General features: G+C 61.5%; 2 protein-coding genes across 2 annotated transcripts in view; both read right to left on the bottom strand.

Moving 5' to 3' along the window:
* Window positions 1-5,968: 5,968 nt before the first annotated feature.
* Window positions 5,969-8,991, bottom strand: LCN10 (lipocalin 10). The gene is given in 5 exon segments (XM_007459014.1): window positions 5,969-6,174; window positions 7,043-7,273; window positions 7,547-7,656; window positions 7,988-8,127; window positions 8,881-8,991. Coding segments are annotated over 5 exon segments (798 nt in total).
* A 160-nt stretch (window positions 8,992-9,151) lies between these two features.
* Window positions 9,152-14,200, bottom strand: part of LCN6 (lipocalin 6) — a 6,475-nt gene continuing 1,426 nt past the window's right edge. The window contains 5 exon segments of the mRNA XM_007459013.1: window positions 9,152-9,186; window positions 10,355-10,441; window positions 10,689-10,790; window positions 11,105-11,215; window positions 11,725-11,795. Coding sequence (XP_007459075.1) covers window positions 9,152-9,186; window positions 10,355-10,441; window positions 10,689-10,790; window positions 11,105-11,215; window positions 11,725-11,795 — 406 coding nt within the window.

Here is a 14,200-nt window from a genome sequence, read left to right as displayed (position 1 = left end):
CTGTCCTCGGGACAGAGTGGGGAATCCCAGACCTGCCCCTCTGGGCAGCCCCTTTGGCCCCTTAGCCAAGAGCATTCCCAGCAGCACCCTGTCCCTGGGCAGGTGGGGTGCCCTCCCCTTGAAGCACAGTGTAGACAGAAGGAGCAATGGGGCGTGGTTTTGCAGGCACAGGCTGAGCTGGTTTGGGGAAGGAAGGACCCGTCCCCTCCCACCCACCCACCCACCAGCCTGGAGGAAGCTAAGTCCCAGCCAGAGGGACCAGCTGGCAAGCCAGAGACCCAATTCTCCAAGAACAAGAAGTTTCCAAAACTGGAGAGGGACTTCCCCACCCCTCTCACAGCATCCCTCGGCCACCCCCGGATCGACTGCTCCACCGCCCTGGCCCTGGCGCGGGCCGTCACGCTCCAGTCCCCGAGGCAGGTGGTGATGACGCAGTTGGTCACACTGTTGAACTGAGTGACAGTGGCACAACGGTGAAAGCCAGGTGCTCCCTGCCCGTCTTGTCCCTCTGGGACCAGATGGAGCCTAGGCAGTGGTAGGGCACCACCTTCTTGAACAGCTCCTGGGGGCAGGGGGAGGGGCTTCCGCCTCTGCCGCACTGCAGCTCAACACCCACAGTCCTCCCCAGGCCCAGGCAGGGTCACTGGTCGGAGGTGGAGCTCTGGAAGCTGGGGACGTAGGGGGCGACCATCTTTGCTCCCGGCCTAACCTCAGCCTCTGGGGACTGCTCCCTGTGTGTCCAGCACAAACCTTGTCTCATACACTCACCCCCACCCCACACACAGCCCCGCCTCTGCCGCCCTCCGAGGGGTCTCAGCCCCAGAGTGTGGACCCCAGCTTTCCCAGACAAGGCTCAGAGTGGTCAAGGAGATCTCAGATGTTGGAAACTGTGACCAACGTTAAAATCATGTTTGCATTAGAGCGAGACTCTCCACTTCCAGGGATCTGTTATAAACAAAGATGTATGAACGCGGAGTTCCCTTCTGCACAGTGATGGGGGAGAAAAATAGGAAATGGACCCAACATCAACAGTAGGGGCTCTTTGGAAATTGTGATTCGGGGCCCCAGGAAATGCAAAAGAGGAAGAGGATGGACTGAGCAGTATCCGCCAGGGGAAACCGGGTTCTGGAAGAGCACATGCCCCAGAATCCTCCCTGCCCGATTCCCGCAAAAGCACAGGCACACACAGAGGGGGAGGGCGGGAAATAGGGCACCACCTGCTAGAGTGGGAGGACTTTGTTCTTTAGTTAATTCTTAAATCCTTTAGAATTCATTATTTTACATTTATTGTCCTTGGAGTAAAAACCTTTAAAAAATAAAAATGAAAGAATGTACTTTATTCCATAGATGAGTGCTAGATAACATACAACCCTCCAGGTCCTCCTGTCCTGTCTCACCTCGGCCTGTGGGTGGGCCGCCCCACGATGGCTCCCAGCGTCCCTGCCTCTGCCACACATGCCTGTGTCATCCCTCCCCTGAGGGTGGATGGGCTTTGGGACTGGGTTCAAACGAACAGAATTGGGCAAAAGGGATGGGCGGTTGTTTCCAAGACTGGTTTATGAAAAGTCTGTGACTTTCTGCCTGGTTCCCTCCCTCCTGTGTTCATTCTCTCTCCCTGTCTCTGTCTCTCTGTCTCTGGTCCAATGTTCTAGAGAAGCAAGATCAGGTATTAACGAGCTGCCCTAAGAGGCTCCAGTGCAAAGAACCGACACTGGGTCCCGGCCCACAGACAGGAAAGACCCGAGCCCCCGTCCAAACTGAATCCCGCCAATAACCCGAGAATGATCTCAGAGACAGACCCCACCCTGACTGAGCCTCAGCTGAGACCACAGCCCAGCCTCCTGGGGGACCTCGAGGCAGAGGCTCCCAGCTGAGCTGAGCCTGCCTCCTGGTCACAGACACTGCGAGGGTCAGTGTTTGTCCCTGTAAGCGCTACGTTAGGGGATGCTGTCACCGGGCACAGACACCAGGACGTCCTTCCGGCCGGGTCTGGCCCTGCCTCCCGCATCCCCCCACGTCCTCTCCTCTGAGCTCTCTCCAGCCACACTGGCTCCTGTCTCGCCTGCTCTCCGGCCAAATTCTCTTCTGCCTCCGAGTCTCTGCACCTTTGAGCTCCGCCCACAGCTCACTGCTCAGAGTGCGCAGGGCTGGCTGCTCTTGTCTTTCTGGTCCCGGCATCAATGTCACCAGGGAGCCTTTTAGACCCCCAGGGGCTCCTGGCCCTCCTTCCAGGGCCCTGACTCATTTCCCTAGAGCACTTGCTCTTCCCTCCCACGTGGGTTTGCTTTCCTGCTCTTGTCCATCTGCCCCTCCAGGCTGTGAGCTCCTGCAGGGCAGGGACCATCTGTCATGTCAGCACCGCCCCCAGGGCTAACAGGGCCCCTGCTCAGGGTGAGTGCAGGGGGGACGGTAGCTGAATGATCTATAGAGGGTCTCAGAGCCCCCTCCCACCTCTGAGCAGCTCCCACTGTGGGCCTGGAGGCTAACAATAAAAGGTGCCTGTTGGATCCGCGGCAGGGGGACGCCCAGAATGACCCCGGGTGTCCCTTCCCTGCTCCAGTTGCTCCATCCAGTAGAGTGCGCACAGCCTGCCCCCTGGTGGTCAGCCTCCGAACTGCAGCCCCGGGCAGGAGACCAGAAAACTAACCACAGAACTTGTTGGGGGGTCCTCAAGGCAGTGGTTCCACCAGGGCCGAGGGAGCAGGACCTGCCGGCTCCCGGGGGATGAGAGGGACCTCAGAGTCTCTCTTGCTCCCCTCCTTCCCTCCACTGTCCTAGTGTCCAGTTCACTCCGGAGGCCTCCTCATCCCAGCCAGGGCAATGACTCCACCCACTTCCAAATGAGGACCCCCGGGTGCCAACAAGGAGGGTCTTGTCCCTGGTCCCCGATGAGTGGTCCAGTCTCTGCCACCTTCTGCACCCCCAGGTCCCCAGTCCCCCAAGTCCCCAGGATGCCCCCTGCTCAGAAGGGCCTCAGTGGGTAGGAAGCATTTTCCAAGGACTCAGAGCAGAGTGGGTCAGGGATGGAGAACCAAGGCCCTCAGACTCCTCTGCAAGCTTATGGGACCTTAGGGACCACCCCATCTGGGCATCCACTTTATAGAGAAGTAGGCTGAGGCCTCCTCTCCTGCAGCCCCTCCACGGTAGGGGTAGGTCTCATCCTAGTGCCCGGTGCCCAGAGTGGTGGACACAGGGCCCCAGACGCTGGGCACCCTGGGGAACCCCTGCCATCAGCCTGGCATCTTTCCCCTCCCCGTGCTATGGGACCAGGCATGTTGCTAGGGGGTCAATATCCCTGCCCCATGGCAGAGCTGCCCCCAACCTCCTTCTCAACCCTCTCACCTCCCCCATATGCACTCCCCTCTGACCGCCAGCAGGGCAGTCAGTGTGTGTGTGTGTGTGTGTGTGTGTGTGTGCGCACCTGTGCTCTTGTGGGGAGGCCCAGAGGGATGGGCTCCGCATGGGAAGGGTGGGCAGGAGTCCTCCAGGATCTGAGGGATTCTCATCTCAGAGTAAACCCCATGGGAGGGTTGAGGCTGGCCGGGGGTCAAATCTAGGGCATGGCTGTTAAAATGCAGACAGGCAACAAAAGTCAATCCCGGCGCTGCAGCGAGACACGTCCTCAGGGTACAGACCAAATCAAGCCTGGGGTGTGATGTTTTTGTTGGACCTCTGGAAGAATTAAGTTGCCAGGGAGGTCCTCAAGGTGCACACAAGGGCCTCTAGGATGCTCGAGGCTGAGAGCCCCCAAATTCTAATCCTCAATCCTGGAGAAAGAGGCACGTTTCCTAAAGGACCCTGGGTGTGGCTCTGGGCACGTGGAGTACATTGGAGTCAAATGTACAGAAAACCCTCCAAGTGTCAGAAGCCCCGCGTGGCTGAGATGGGGGTACGGCTGCCGCGGGGCAGCTTCTCCAGGCAGGAGACGGGCTGAGCGCCTTGCACACGTGGCGTGTGTCCCGACGCCTCCTTCAGACGTGGCAGGAGCAAGTGAGCACGTGAAACGGAAGCGTCTCAGAGGCCAGAGACAAGAGGATAGCACACTACGGCCGCAGAGCCCATGCTTCAGGGACACCCACCCCCAGAGGGGGCCGCCCCTCTCCTTCCTGGGCGGGAGCTCGCAGGCTGTCATCCGCCCTTGGTGCACTGGGGATGCTGACCCCTGGGCTGGGGCCACTTCTCGTTTAGCTGGAAGGTGTGTGATATAGCGGAGCCCCTGCAGGACGCAGACTGCAAGGGTCCACTTTCCAGCACCCCGGTTACAGGAGACTCAGGGGACCTGAGACGCAAGGTGGGACGAGACCCCTGACGTGAGCTGTTGTGGCCGAGAGTGAGGACCAGGCAGTGACTCCGAGGATGGGGCAAAGTGACGCTGTGCCCGTTCTGAGCCTCCAAGGGCCCCTGTTCCTTCTTCACGGCCACGAGACAAGCGCCACGGCTGGAGCACGAAAGGAGCAGAGCCAGCCCGGAGCAACCCACCTCCCGCCCACACAAAACTGCCAGACAAATGCAGCTGAGCTCCACAGCTGAGCCCAGCCTACATCAGCCAAGCCCAAGCTGAGCCCCAGGCAGGGAAGCTAAACACATTCGTAGGGGGCAATTCCCTGGCGGTCCAGTGGTTAGGACTCGGCACTCTCACTGCCCAGGTGCATCCCGGGTTCAGTCCCTGGTTGGGGAACTAAGAGCCCACAAGCCACGTGGCATGGCCAATAAAATAAAATAAAATAAAAATACATCTGTGTGGCTGTTTGTCAAGCAGCAGGGGCTGACTGATTCAATCCTGTTGTTTTCTCCTTAGGTGATCTCATCCGTGTGCAGCCTCCGTCACCAAATAAATATCAATCACTCCAAAATATCTGCCTCCCACCTTGACCTCTGCTCTAGACTCGCACTCCCTCAGGACACCTGCATCCGGGCATCCCTGAGCTGCTCCAAGCTCAGCCCCAGCCCTGCACCCACGCCCTCCCCTCCATCTCCACCACTCTGGGCTTTTTCAGACTGTTTCCTCTTCCAGGGAGGGCCTGCTCCCTCCCAGCCTCACCAGAACTTTCTCAACCCGCACCGCCTTTCATTTCTCAGCTCAAACATCACTTCTTCCAAGGAGCTCTCCCTGACCCCTCCTCCCGACCTGGAATGAGCCAGGCCTGCCGTGGTGCACACTTGGCACCTCTGGACATATTCCTGAGGGTCTATGATTGTGTGCTTGGATGACTGAGTCAGCGTCCGCCTCTCCTAAAGAGAGAACCATGGCTGCCTGTGCGCCCACTGCTCTCTCCGCAGCAGCCAGCACGATTCCCGCGACATGCATGTGGTGTGTATAAGCGCACGGCTTCCTGAGACAGTGTAGGGTGTCACGGGACGCGGAGGACGGTGGCAGAGACTCACTGCAGAGAAAGCACCTGGCACATTACATGGGATCCGTGGTCTATTTTGCAGCAGAAAAGGCCCAGCCGCAACTTTTTGCCGCGTAATCCAGAGGACACAGGGGCCTGGCTTCGCATCCCCCGCCCGGTCAGCATGTGCCCCTCACCCCATCCCTCAGTGATTGTAAAGGACCCTGCTGGGCTACAGCCACGGGCCCCAGGTTCCACACCATCAGAGGCCCGGGGTCCCCAAACACCACTCAACAACCAGTTGGATGTGAAAGCCTGCAGTTTGGAACAACACTCCTGCGGTCTAGGTGGACCACAAGTCGGGCCTCAAAGGGAAGAGCAGATGGGTGGCAGCTCACTCTCACAGCAGGATGGTGTGTGCACAGGAAGCTGCGGGAGAGGAAAGAGGCAGTGAGGGGGTGGGGGGCTGGATCTCCCGGGGGCCTCGGGCACCACGGAGGGCAAAGCCGTGCAGCTCCGGCCCCCAGCCACACGGCAGAGACCTGGCCAAGGCAGCATTTGTGCTCTGGGTGCCGCGGGCTCGCACACGTGGCCGTGCATTCACGGTGGCTCTAGATCTTTAACAAGTGCCCTTGTCACCGCTCCACCTCTCCATCCCCCACGGGAGTCAGCGCCCCAGCGGGACGGGCACGGGGCCGGGAGCGGTGCTGCCCGAGCCCGAGCGCTTGCGGCCGCACTTTACCATCTTTCGGGAGAACTGTCACACTGCAGGTGAGCTCCAAAGCCTCACACACGTCTATGAACTTTCTCATACTCAGGAAGCTGGCCGTGCTCTGTCTGCCTGCAGCGGGGAAGCAGGGTCGTGTCATCAGCCGTGCGGGTGGCACCTGCCCCTCAGCACCGGAACGCCCGCAGGCTTTGGGACAGACAAGCAAGGTGCGTGCGCTCAGGGGCAGGCGGCTACTGGTGGGTAACAGGAAGCGTCGGCCAGGGCGGGTCCCCAGAGAGCCTTGGGAGGTGGGGTCACCACGCAGGGTCACCACGCAGGGCCCTCCAGTTCCTTCTGGCCAGTCTGGCCACTGCCCCTCCTGCTGCATCCCTGGACGGGCCCACCCCGACGGAGATGCCCCAGTACCCCCTCCCGCCCTCTCTGTACCACCCACCCAACCTGGGGCAGAACCTCTTCCTGGTTCACCTCCTGCCCCCCAATCCTGCTGTCAGCCTGGGGGCCTCTGCATCCACATGGACAGCCCGCCCCTCCCGGCCTCTGGCTTTCTGACCCCCCTCTGCAATGGCCTCCCCACTCGCCCCTGGGGGCACCTCCCAGACCCTCCTGCATGGTCTCCACGCAAAGGGTCCCGCGCTCTGCCCTCCCTCCCTCCCTCCCTCCCTCCCTCTCTCCCTCCCTCCCTCTGCTCACATCCTCAGCCAGCCCTACCTCCCCATGTCACCCCTCCTGCCAGGCTGCACCCCACGGGCCGTGACCAGCCACTGTGGACTACGTGTGTGTGTGTCCCAGATTCACGTGTTGAGTCCCCAACGGGGTGGTCATAGGAGGCCTTGGGAGGTGATCAGGGTAGCTGAGGTCGTGAGCATGGGGCCCTCATGATGGAATTGGTGCCCTTACGAGAAGAGGACGAGACCAGAGCACCGCCCCAACCCCTGTGCGAGGACACAGCGAGAAGGCGGCCGTCTGCAAACCACCAGACCCCACAGGCTGGCACACTGGACTGAGGGGTGAGTGCCCATTGTGTGGCCGCTGGTCTGGGTGTCCATCACGACGCCCGCTCGGCCCCCACTCTCTGCCCCGCACGCCCAGCCACTGGACTCCCTGAGGAGAAGCAGGGTCTTGGTGGCCTGGCCCGCCCGGCCCAGGCGCAGGTAGACCACGCTGTCCTTGTAGTCAGAGGTCAGCACGTGGAAGCCCACCACCCCCTTCACTGGACGGGAAGAGAAGCACAGAGTCGCCTGCTCGCACCTGGACGGTGGGCCCCGACCCCCTGACCCCTTCCGCCTGCACGGCGGGGGCCGCAGAGTCCCCTCCACCCAGGCCCCCGGGCACACGCCTGCCAATTCGGCTCTGGGCCACGGTGGCCTGACCGCGTGTCCTGGGCGTTCATCCCCACCGGCCCATGTTCTCGGAGGAGGACAGCTGGGGCCAGTGCGGTCGGTAGCCCAACCCTGGGTCCCGGTGGCCAGGAAGCCCTGGACACCCCTCGCCCTGCTCTCCCGAGGGCCCAGCGGTTACGCACAGGTGTTCCTGAACACAGCCCTCTTCCTGTCTTTCCGCAGGATCAGCGAGTGTGCCTGGCACCCCTGTGACCTGGGGGGAGGCAGGCTGTGAGCCCCTTCTGGGCTCTGCTGCCCTGGGACTTTCCAGCGTGGACCCGGGCTGGTCCCACAGCTCAGGGGAAACACTCCAAACGCCCTCTGCCCGCTGAGCCCCTGGTGGACTGTGGGAGCCACTCCCAAAAGCAGCCGTTTGAGTTTTAGCGGCAGAGAGTGATGGGTATTGGGGTTTCGAGGACAGGCCTTCTGGGATTTCCAGACTGACGCTCGGGCCTGGTCCCCGCCCCCACCCTCACTCCCTTTCCCCTCCGTGGGCTCAGGGGTCTGAAGAGGATGTGCTGGGACCCCTGCCCTGGCCCACTCACCGGTTAAAGGCGAGGACCACCCTCAGCTGGCCCATTTTGTGAACCTTCACTAAAGACGCCCCCAGCTTCCTCTTGTCTCTGGCCGGCAACAACCCCTGGGTGTCAGAGGCGACGGCGAGGATGTACCAGAACCCTGAAAACTGTAGAGAGGGTGCTGCGGGCACGGGGTCTGGGCCGCCACACGGGTTCGGCCCCCACCCCAGGTCCCAGAGAACCCACAGGACAGGTGACCCTAGCCTGAGGCCCAGGGCACGTCCAGCACCCACAGGCTGGCACGGCCCCTGCCTCGGGGCCCCCGCTGCCACCCCGGGCTGAGGATGCAGATGCCCGGCTGCTCTAGGGCCCGAGGCGGCACCAGGCAGGGCCCTGGGCACCGGGTGTCAGAGCTTCCTGCCCACGTGGGCCTCGTGGGGGCCCCTTCCCTCCCAGCTGGCCCCCGCACCCCGTCCCACTGCTCTCCCTACAGCAAAGCCCCTCCCAGATGCCCCCCAGTCTGCTCAGCCTGTGCCCATGGCCACCCCCACAGGAACATTCCACCCAGCCGGCGGCCTCATTATTCCAGGACGTGTCCTGCTCGTACTGCCTCCCCTCTGCCCACCTGGCACCTCTGGGCCCTCAGGCTGCGCCTGTCTGGGGGCCTCTGCTACGGCCCCTCCTCGGGGCTCTTGGCATGCGGCCCACGGCCATCAGCTGAGATTTGAAGCCCCAGCCTGTCCCCAGAAGAGGCCGTCGACTGCCCCACGGGGCCAACAGGAGCCTGTGCCGGAGCCCCCTGAGAGCCCGTCCAGCGGATTCCGGCGGCTCTGCGAAGATTTCCAGGGACCCCTCTTCCTGCTGGCCCTGCCCACCCTGGCCCCGGCGCCCGGCCGGTGGGCTGGGGGCACGAGACTCACCTTGCCCCAGTTGAGGTTGTGGGGCTCCCTGGGGAGCTGCTCCTGCGCCAGGGACCCCCCAGGCAGCTCCAGCACCAGGACCAGCACGGGCAACAGCCAGCCTGGCCCCATCCTGGCCCTCCTCCCAGTTGCCCGCTGGACGCCACGCTTAAATGTCCCAGCCCACCAGCCCTGCGTGGGTGTCCGGCCAGCCTGCAGCCGCGAGCCAGCCTGGTGGGCCAATGCGAGGGAGGGAGCTTGGGGCCCTCCCTCCCCGCACGGAGGGCCAGCCCTACCCTTGGCCCTCGGAGCGGCACAGCTGCTGTCCTGGGAGGCCCCAAAGATGGAGACCATGATGTTCCCCAGGTCACCTCCTGGGCCTCCGGTCACCACATGTCCCCTAGAGCCACTGCACCTGGCAGGGAGGCTCCTGGGCCTCCTGTCCTAGCCCCCCGGGGAGAGAAGCAAAGGTCGGAAAGTGTCATTGAGTCACTTCACAGGGGCGAAAGTGAAGGACGTGAAGACGGGGCTCACATGGTGCCGGCGCTGACGCGGGGGCTGCCTTCTCGATGCCCTTAGAAGGTACTGACGTGTTTGCATATGTGCACGTGTGTGTGTGTGTGAAGGGGGTGGCAGCCTGTGTGCACCTGACCTCACCCCAAGTGAGAGGCAGTCCCCACCCTGCTCCCAGCCCACCTCCCCTGACGGCTTGTGCTCTGCCAGGACTTCAGGACACAGGAGGACGGACAGGCTCGAGCCCTCTGGGGTCCCTGCCCCCACTCCTCATCCAAGAGCTCCAGCCAGGAAAAGCCAATCTTTCACACCCTGGGCATCCCAGCCCAGCGCCCTGCCCACACTTCATCCAGATCACAGGGTCGTCCTCCAAATTGAGCAGACCAGCCTCCTGCCTGCCCGGGGCCGCACTGAGCCCTGTGGGAGGAGCAGCCACCTCCAGCCCAGCTCCCACCTCTGGGCCAGAGGGCCGCTGGGGAGGGACGGGGCTGCAGGCCTGCACTCTCGTCCCCAGGCTGGCTCTGTGCTCTGTGCTCAGCCCTTGACAAGCCCACCCCACCCATCCGCCTCTCCCTGCAGCCACCCGGCCCGAGGAGGCAGCTCCCTGTCGGCTCTTCTGTCTCCTCTCAGCCCAGGGCCCTGCTTGGACACAGGCGAGAGGCATGGCACAGGTTTGTGGAACCGCTTTATTGGAATCTGCGTCGAGAGCCCCTGGGAGCAGTCGGCCCAAAGCCCAGCACCCAGGAGGCTGAGCAGGGAGGGTGCGTCTGGCCAGCCTCCTCTGGTCCCCTGGGGGCTGCAGCATTCACTGAAAACCATTAGGAACATTGGGGGACCCTGGGTTCACCTGGAGAGGCATCAGCTCCCCCAAGCCCCCAGCCCTGTACGGCAGCGGTAGAGCCACTGGGATGGAGGGGCCCCCAGGGCCCCCAGACTCCTCCCACCACACAGGAGCTCAGGGATGCTCGGGAAGGCCGCTTACCTGAAAGACCTTGCGTGCACAGGTGACTGGGGGAGGAAAGCGAGACGGCAGTGAGGACGGGGCAGGTCTCCCTGCCCAGCTGGGCACCTGAGACAGACCGTGGCCGCAGAGCACCCGGGGCCCTGCCGGCCCCCGCACACAGCCCCCCACCCCCCAGACGGGGGCCGCCCCACAGGTCTGACTTTGGGCGGGGACTAGGTGACTCCTTGAAGACCCCCGAGCCCTGCCTGACTCCCTGAGGCCTGGAGGGTCCCCAAGCGCAGCGGAAGCCAGCAAATGGCCCCACGGTCCGTGGCCCTCAGCACCCGGCGGCGTCAGGCATGGTGACACTCACGGCCCTTCTGCAGCTTGGCCTGCTGCTGGGACAAGAAGCCCAGGCCCTTGCTCCACTTGGTGAAGAGGCCCATGGCCTCCTGGCTGGCCAGCTCCGTCCGGCCTGCAGGGGAGGTGCCCCCTGAGAGCCGGGCTGGGGGACGGGGGCGGGCAGGGGGTCCGCAGCAGGAACCAGACAGACGCCTGGGACCCTGTGCTCTTCTGACCCCAAGGCCCTTTACCACGTGCAGCTCCCACCCCGTCCCTCCCTCCAGGCAGGGTCACATCTCCCACAGAGGACAAGTGCAGGGAGGGGGCAACAGGGAAGGAAGGCTCGGGGCCCCAGTGGGGATTTCATGCAGGAATGAGTGATGGAGCGGAGCAGCGGCCAGCCCGCTGGGCTCTTTCAAGGCCGGGACCCAGCGCGGCCGCACTCACTGTACAGCTCCACGGTGCTGAAGGCCTCGTCCTGGAGCTCCAGCTGTGTGAGCACTATGGCGTAGTCCCTGAAGTTGGTGGCCAGCACCCGGTACTCCAGAACACCCAGGGCTAGGGGACAGGCTGCCGCCGGGGTGGGGTCAGACCTCGTGGGGGGGCCCCCAGCTGGCCGAGAGCCGCCCAGCTCTGTCCCCCTGGTCCCTAACCCTCACCCGGCTCCGGCACACAGAGGCTTGCGGTGGCTGATGGACAGCAGGTGAGTCCCAGCTCATCCTGGGGCGCCCTCCCGCAATCCTGTCCCCACGGGGTAGAGTGCCAGCCGCCCCACCCCCGCACACTACAGCGGGAGGCCTGGGGTCCCAGTTGAGCCCGCCTGACACAGTCGAGTCCTCTGTCCTCAGGACTGGCGCCAAACCTCTGACAAAATGAGGACCTTTCACTTCCCGGGGGAGAACGCCACTGAAGCCTGGGATGGAGTTGCCCCCTCCCCTTCCCTTCCTGCGTGCTGACCCTGCCTGCAGGCGCAGGGGGCCCAGGGCTGCCAGGGGCAGGACCCGGCCCTGATGACGGTCAGGGAAATGGAGCCTGCCCGGAAGGACCACCGTGGCTGGCATCCTTACAGGGATTCCCGAACACCCATCTGGAATTTTGTTTCATCAGTTCCACAGCACGCAGGTGGCATCTCTCCAGCCTGGAAAAGGATCTGTCATCACCCAGGGTCCGTTTGCAGGACAAGAGAAGACAGGTTTGGCCACCCAGACCCGGCCAGGGGCCAGCGTGGCTGCAGAGGGGATTCCGCCTCCCCCTCGGTGGCCCAAGTTACCCAGAAACCCTGCTCTTGACCAAAGCGAACCCGTCAGGGAAACGGGCCAGCTCGGCACCTGCAGAATGCGAATCTGCTCCATCACCTCCCCAGAGACCCGCTCTGCCAGAACCACACAGAGAAAACTTAGAAGTTTTGTAACGCTGCTGAGGGCACCAAAGGAGCATGAGACAAACAGGGCGTCTGCAGTTCTGTTTTGTTGTCGTTGTTGTTAATTAATTAATTAATTTTTAAAATTTTTGGTTGCGCTGGGTCTTCGTTGCTGCACACAGGCTTTCTCTAGTTGCGTCAAGCGGGGGCTACTCCTTGTTGCGGCGTGCAGGCTTCTCACTGCGGTGGCTTCTCTTGTTGCCGAGCACGGGCTCTAGGCATGCGGGCTTCAGTAGTTGTGGCACACGGGCTCAGTAGTTGTGGCTCGCGGGCTCTAGAGCGCAGGCTCAGTAGTTGTGGCGCACAGGCTTAGTTCCTCTGCGGCATGTGGGCTCTTCCCGGACCAGGACTCGATCCTGTGTCCCCTGCATTGGCAGGTGGATTCTTAACCACTGCGCCACCAGGGAAGCCCCAGGTCTGCCGTTTTGGATGAAGAGACTCAACACCAAAAGGGGCCAAATTCCCTAAGCCGCCAGTCCGCAAAATGAGCAGACGCACTTCTGTAAGTGCAGCGAGACCAGCTCCCGGCCCAGTTCCGTGCAAGACACAGGAATAGCAAGGAAAAGCCTAAAAGGAAGTGTAACCAGCAAAAACAAGCCAGTAAACTGACGAGGCGTATTGTGGGGCCCCAAGAGGGAAAACAATGGGACTTGGCACAGAAGTAGACAAATCAAAGGAACAGAATAGAAAGCCCGAAAATAAAGCAAAAAGCAGAGGAGGTTAGCACTAAACAAGGTAGCATCTCAGTCAGTGGAGGAAGAGGAACCACTGGGTGAGTGGAGCTGGGCGACTGGGCCCTTCAGCAATGGTCCCAGCTCGCACATCCCCAGGCTCAGCCCCGAGCAGGTCAGAGGTCAGAGGCCCTCTTAGCTCCAGGGAGACAGAAAGGCTTCTGAACACAAAACCCAGAAGCCCTGAAAGAAGCCAGGTGTTTACACCTGCACAAAAACTAAAAGAGCCCTTCCTGTCAACAGCTCCTCGGTGGTATAAGAAAAAATGACAAAATGGGACGTATATTTGCATCTCACTTTATCGCAGACAGCGGCTAAAAATCCCTAATGCTTAAGGCTTCTTGCAAGTCAATAATAACCCACCCGAGGGAAAAGTATGCAAAAGATATGAACAGACGCTGGGCTGGGAAGGAAACACAGAAGGAACAGGTACCGTCTCACTCCCTTGTGATCAGAGAAAGAAGCAAAAACTAACGTGGGGAAGTTTGTTGCCTATAAAGACAAAAGAGAATAAAATTTTAAATGTTTCAAAAGAGGGCAGATTCCCTGGTGGCGCAGTGGTTAAGAATCCGCCTGCCAATGCAGAGGACACGGGTTTGAGCCCTGATCCGGGAAGATCCCACATGCCGCGGAGCAACTGAGCCCGCATGCCACAACTACTGAGCCCGTGCTCTAGAGCCCGCGAGCCACAACTACGGAGCCTGCGAACCACAAGTAATGAAGGCCGCACGCCTGGAGCCCATGCTCTGCAACAAGAGAAGCCACCGCAATGAGAAGCCCGTGCACTGCGACGAAGACCCGACACAGCCAAAAATAAAATAAATGAGATAAATAAATTTATTTAAAAAAAAAAAGAAGAGGGCAGAGACCCCAGGGACTGACACTGAACTGTATTTGGCCCTCGTGTTTAAATGACGCGCGTGTGCTTGCGTGTGCCTGAACGCCCCTGAGGAGCTGCAGCAGATCAAAACCGTGGGCCACCTGTGGGGAGGGGGCACTGGCTGAGGTGGGGGAGGAAAGACCCCTGCTTTCCACCCCTGGGGATTCTGATTTTTCTTTTGGCTGTGCCATGCGGCTTACAAAATCTTAGTTCCCCAATCAGGGATCGAACCCATGCCCTCGGCAGTGAAAGCGCTGAGTGCCAACCACTGGACCGCCAGGGAATTCCCAGGGCACTCTGATTTTTTGAAACACGCAAATGTATTTCCTATTCAAAATCCGGCAAATGAAGTTCACATTAAATAACAAAATGAAACGGCTACTTGCCTGTCCTGTAAGCCCTGGTCTGAGTGTGAGTCCTGCAGACGGGCTGGCCGAGGTCCTCAGACAGAGGCACCTTGACAGGGCTCAGAGCAAGGCCACTCACCAGCCACAACCGCAAGCAGGTGCCAG

The sequence above is a fragment of the Lipotes vexillifer genome, unplaced genomic scaffold (assembly GCF_000442215.2).
Source record: "Lipotes vexillifer unplaced genomic scaffold, Lipotes_vexillifer_v1.1 scaffold636, whole genome shotgun sequence".
Lineage (NCBI taxonomy): Eukaryota > Metazoa > Chordata > Mammalia > Artiodactyla > Lipotidae > Lipotes > Lipotes vexillifer.
This window is presented reverse-complemented; position numbering and strand designations above follow the sequence as displayed.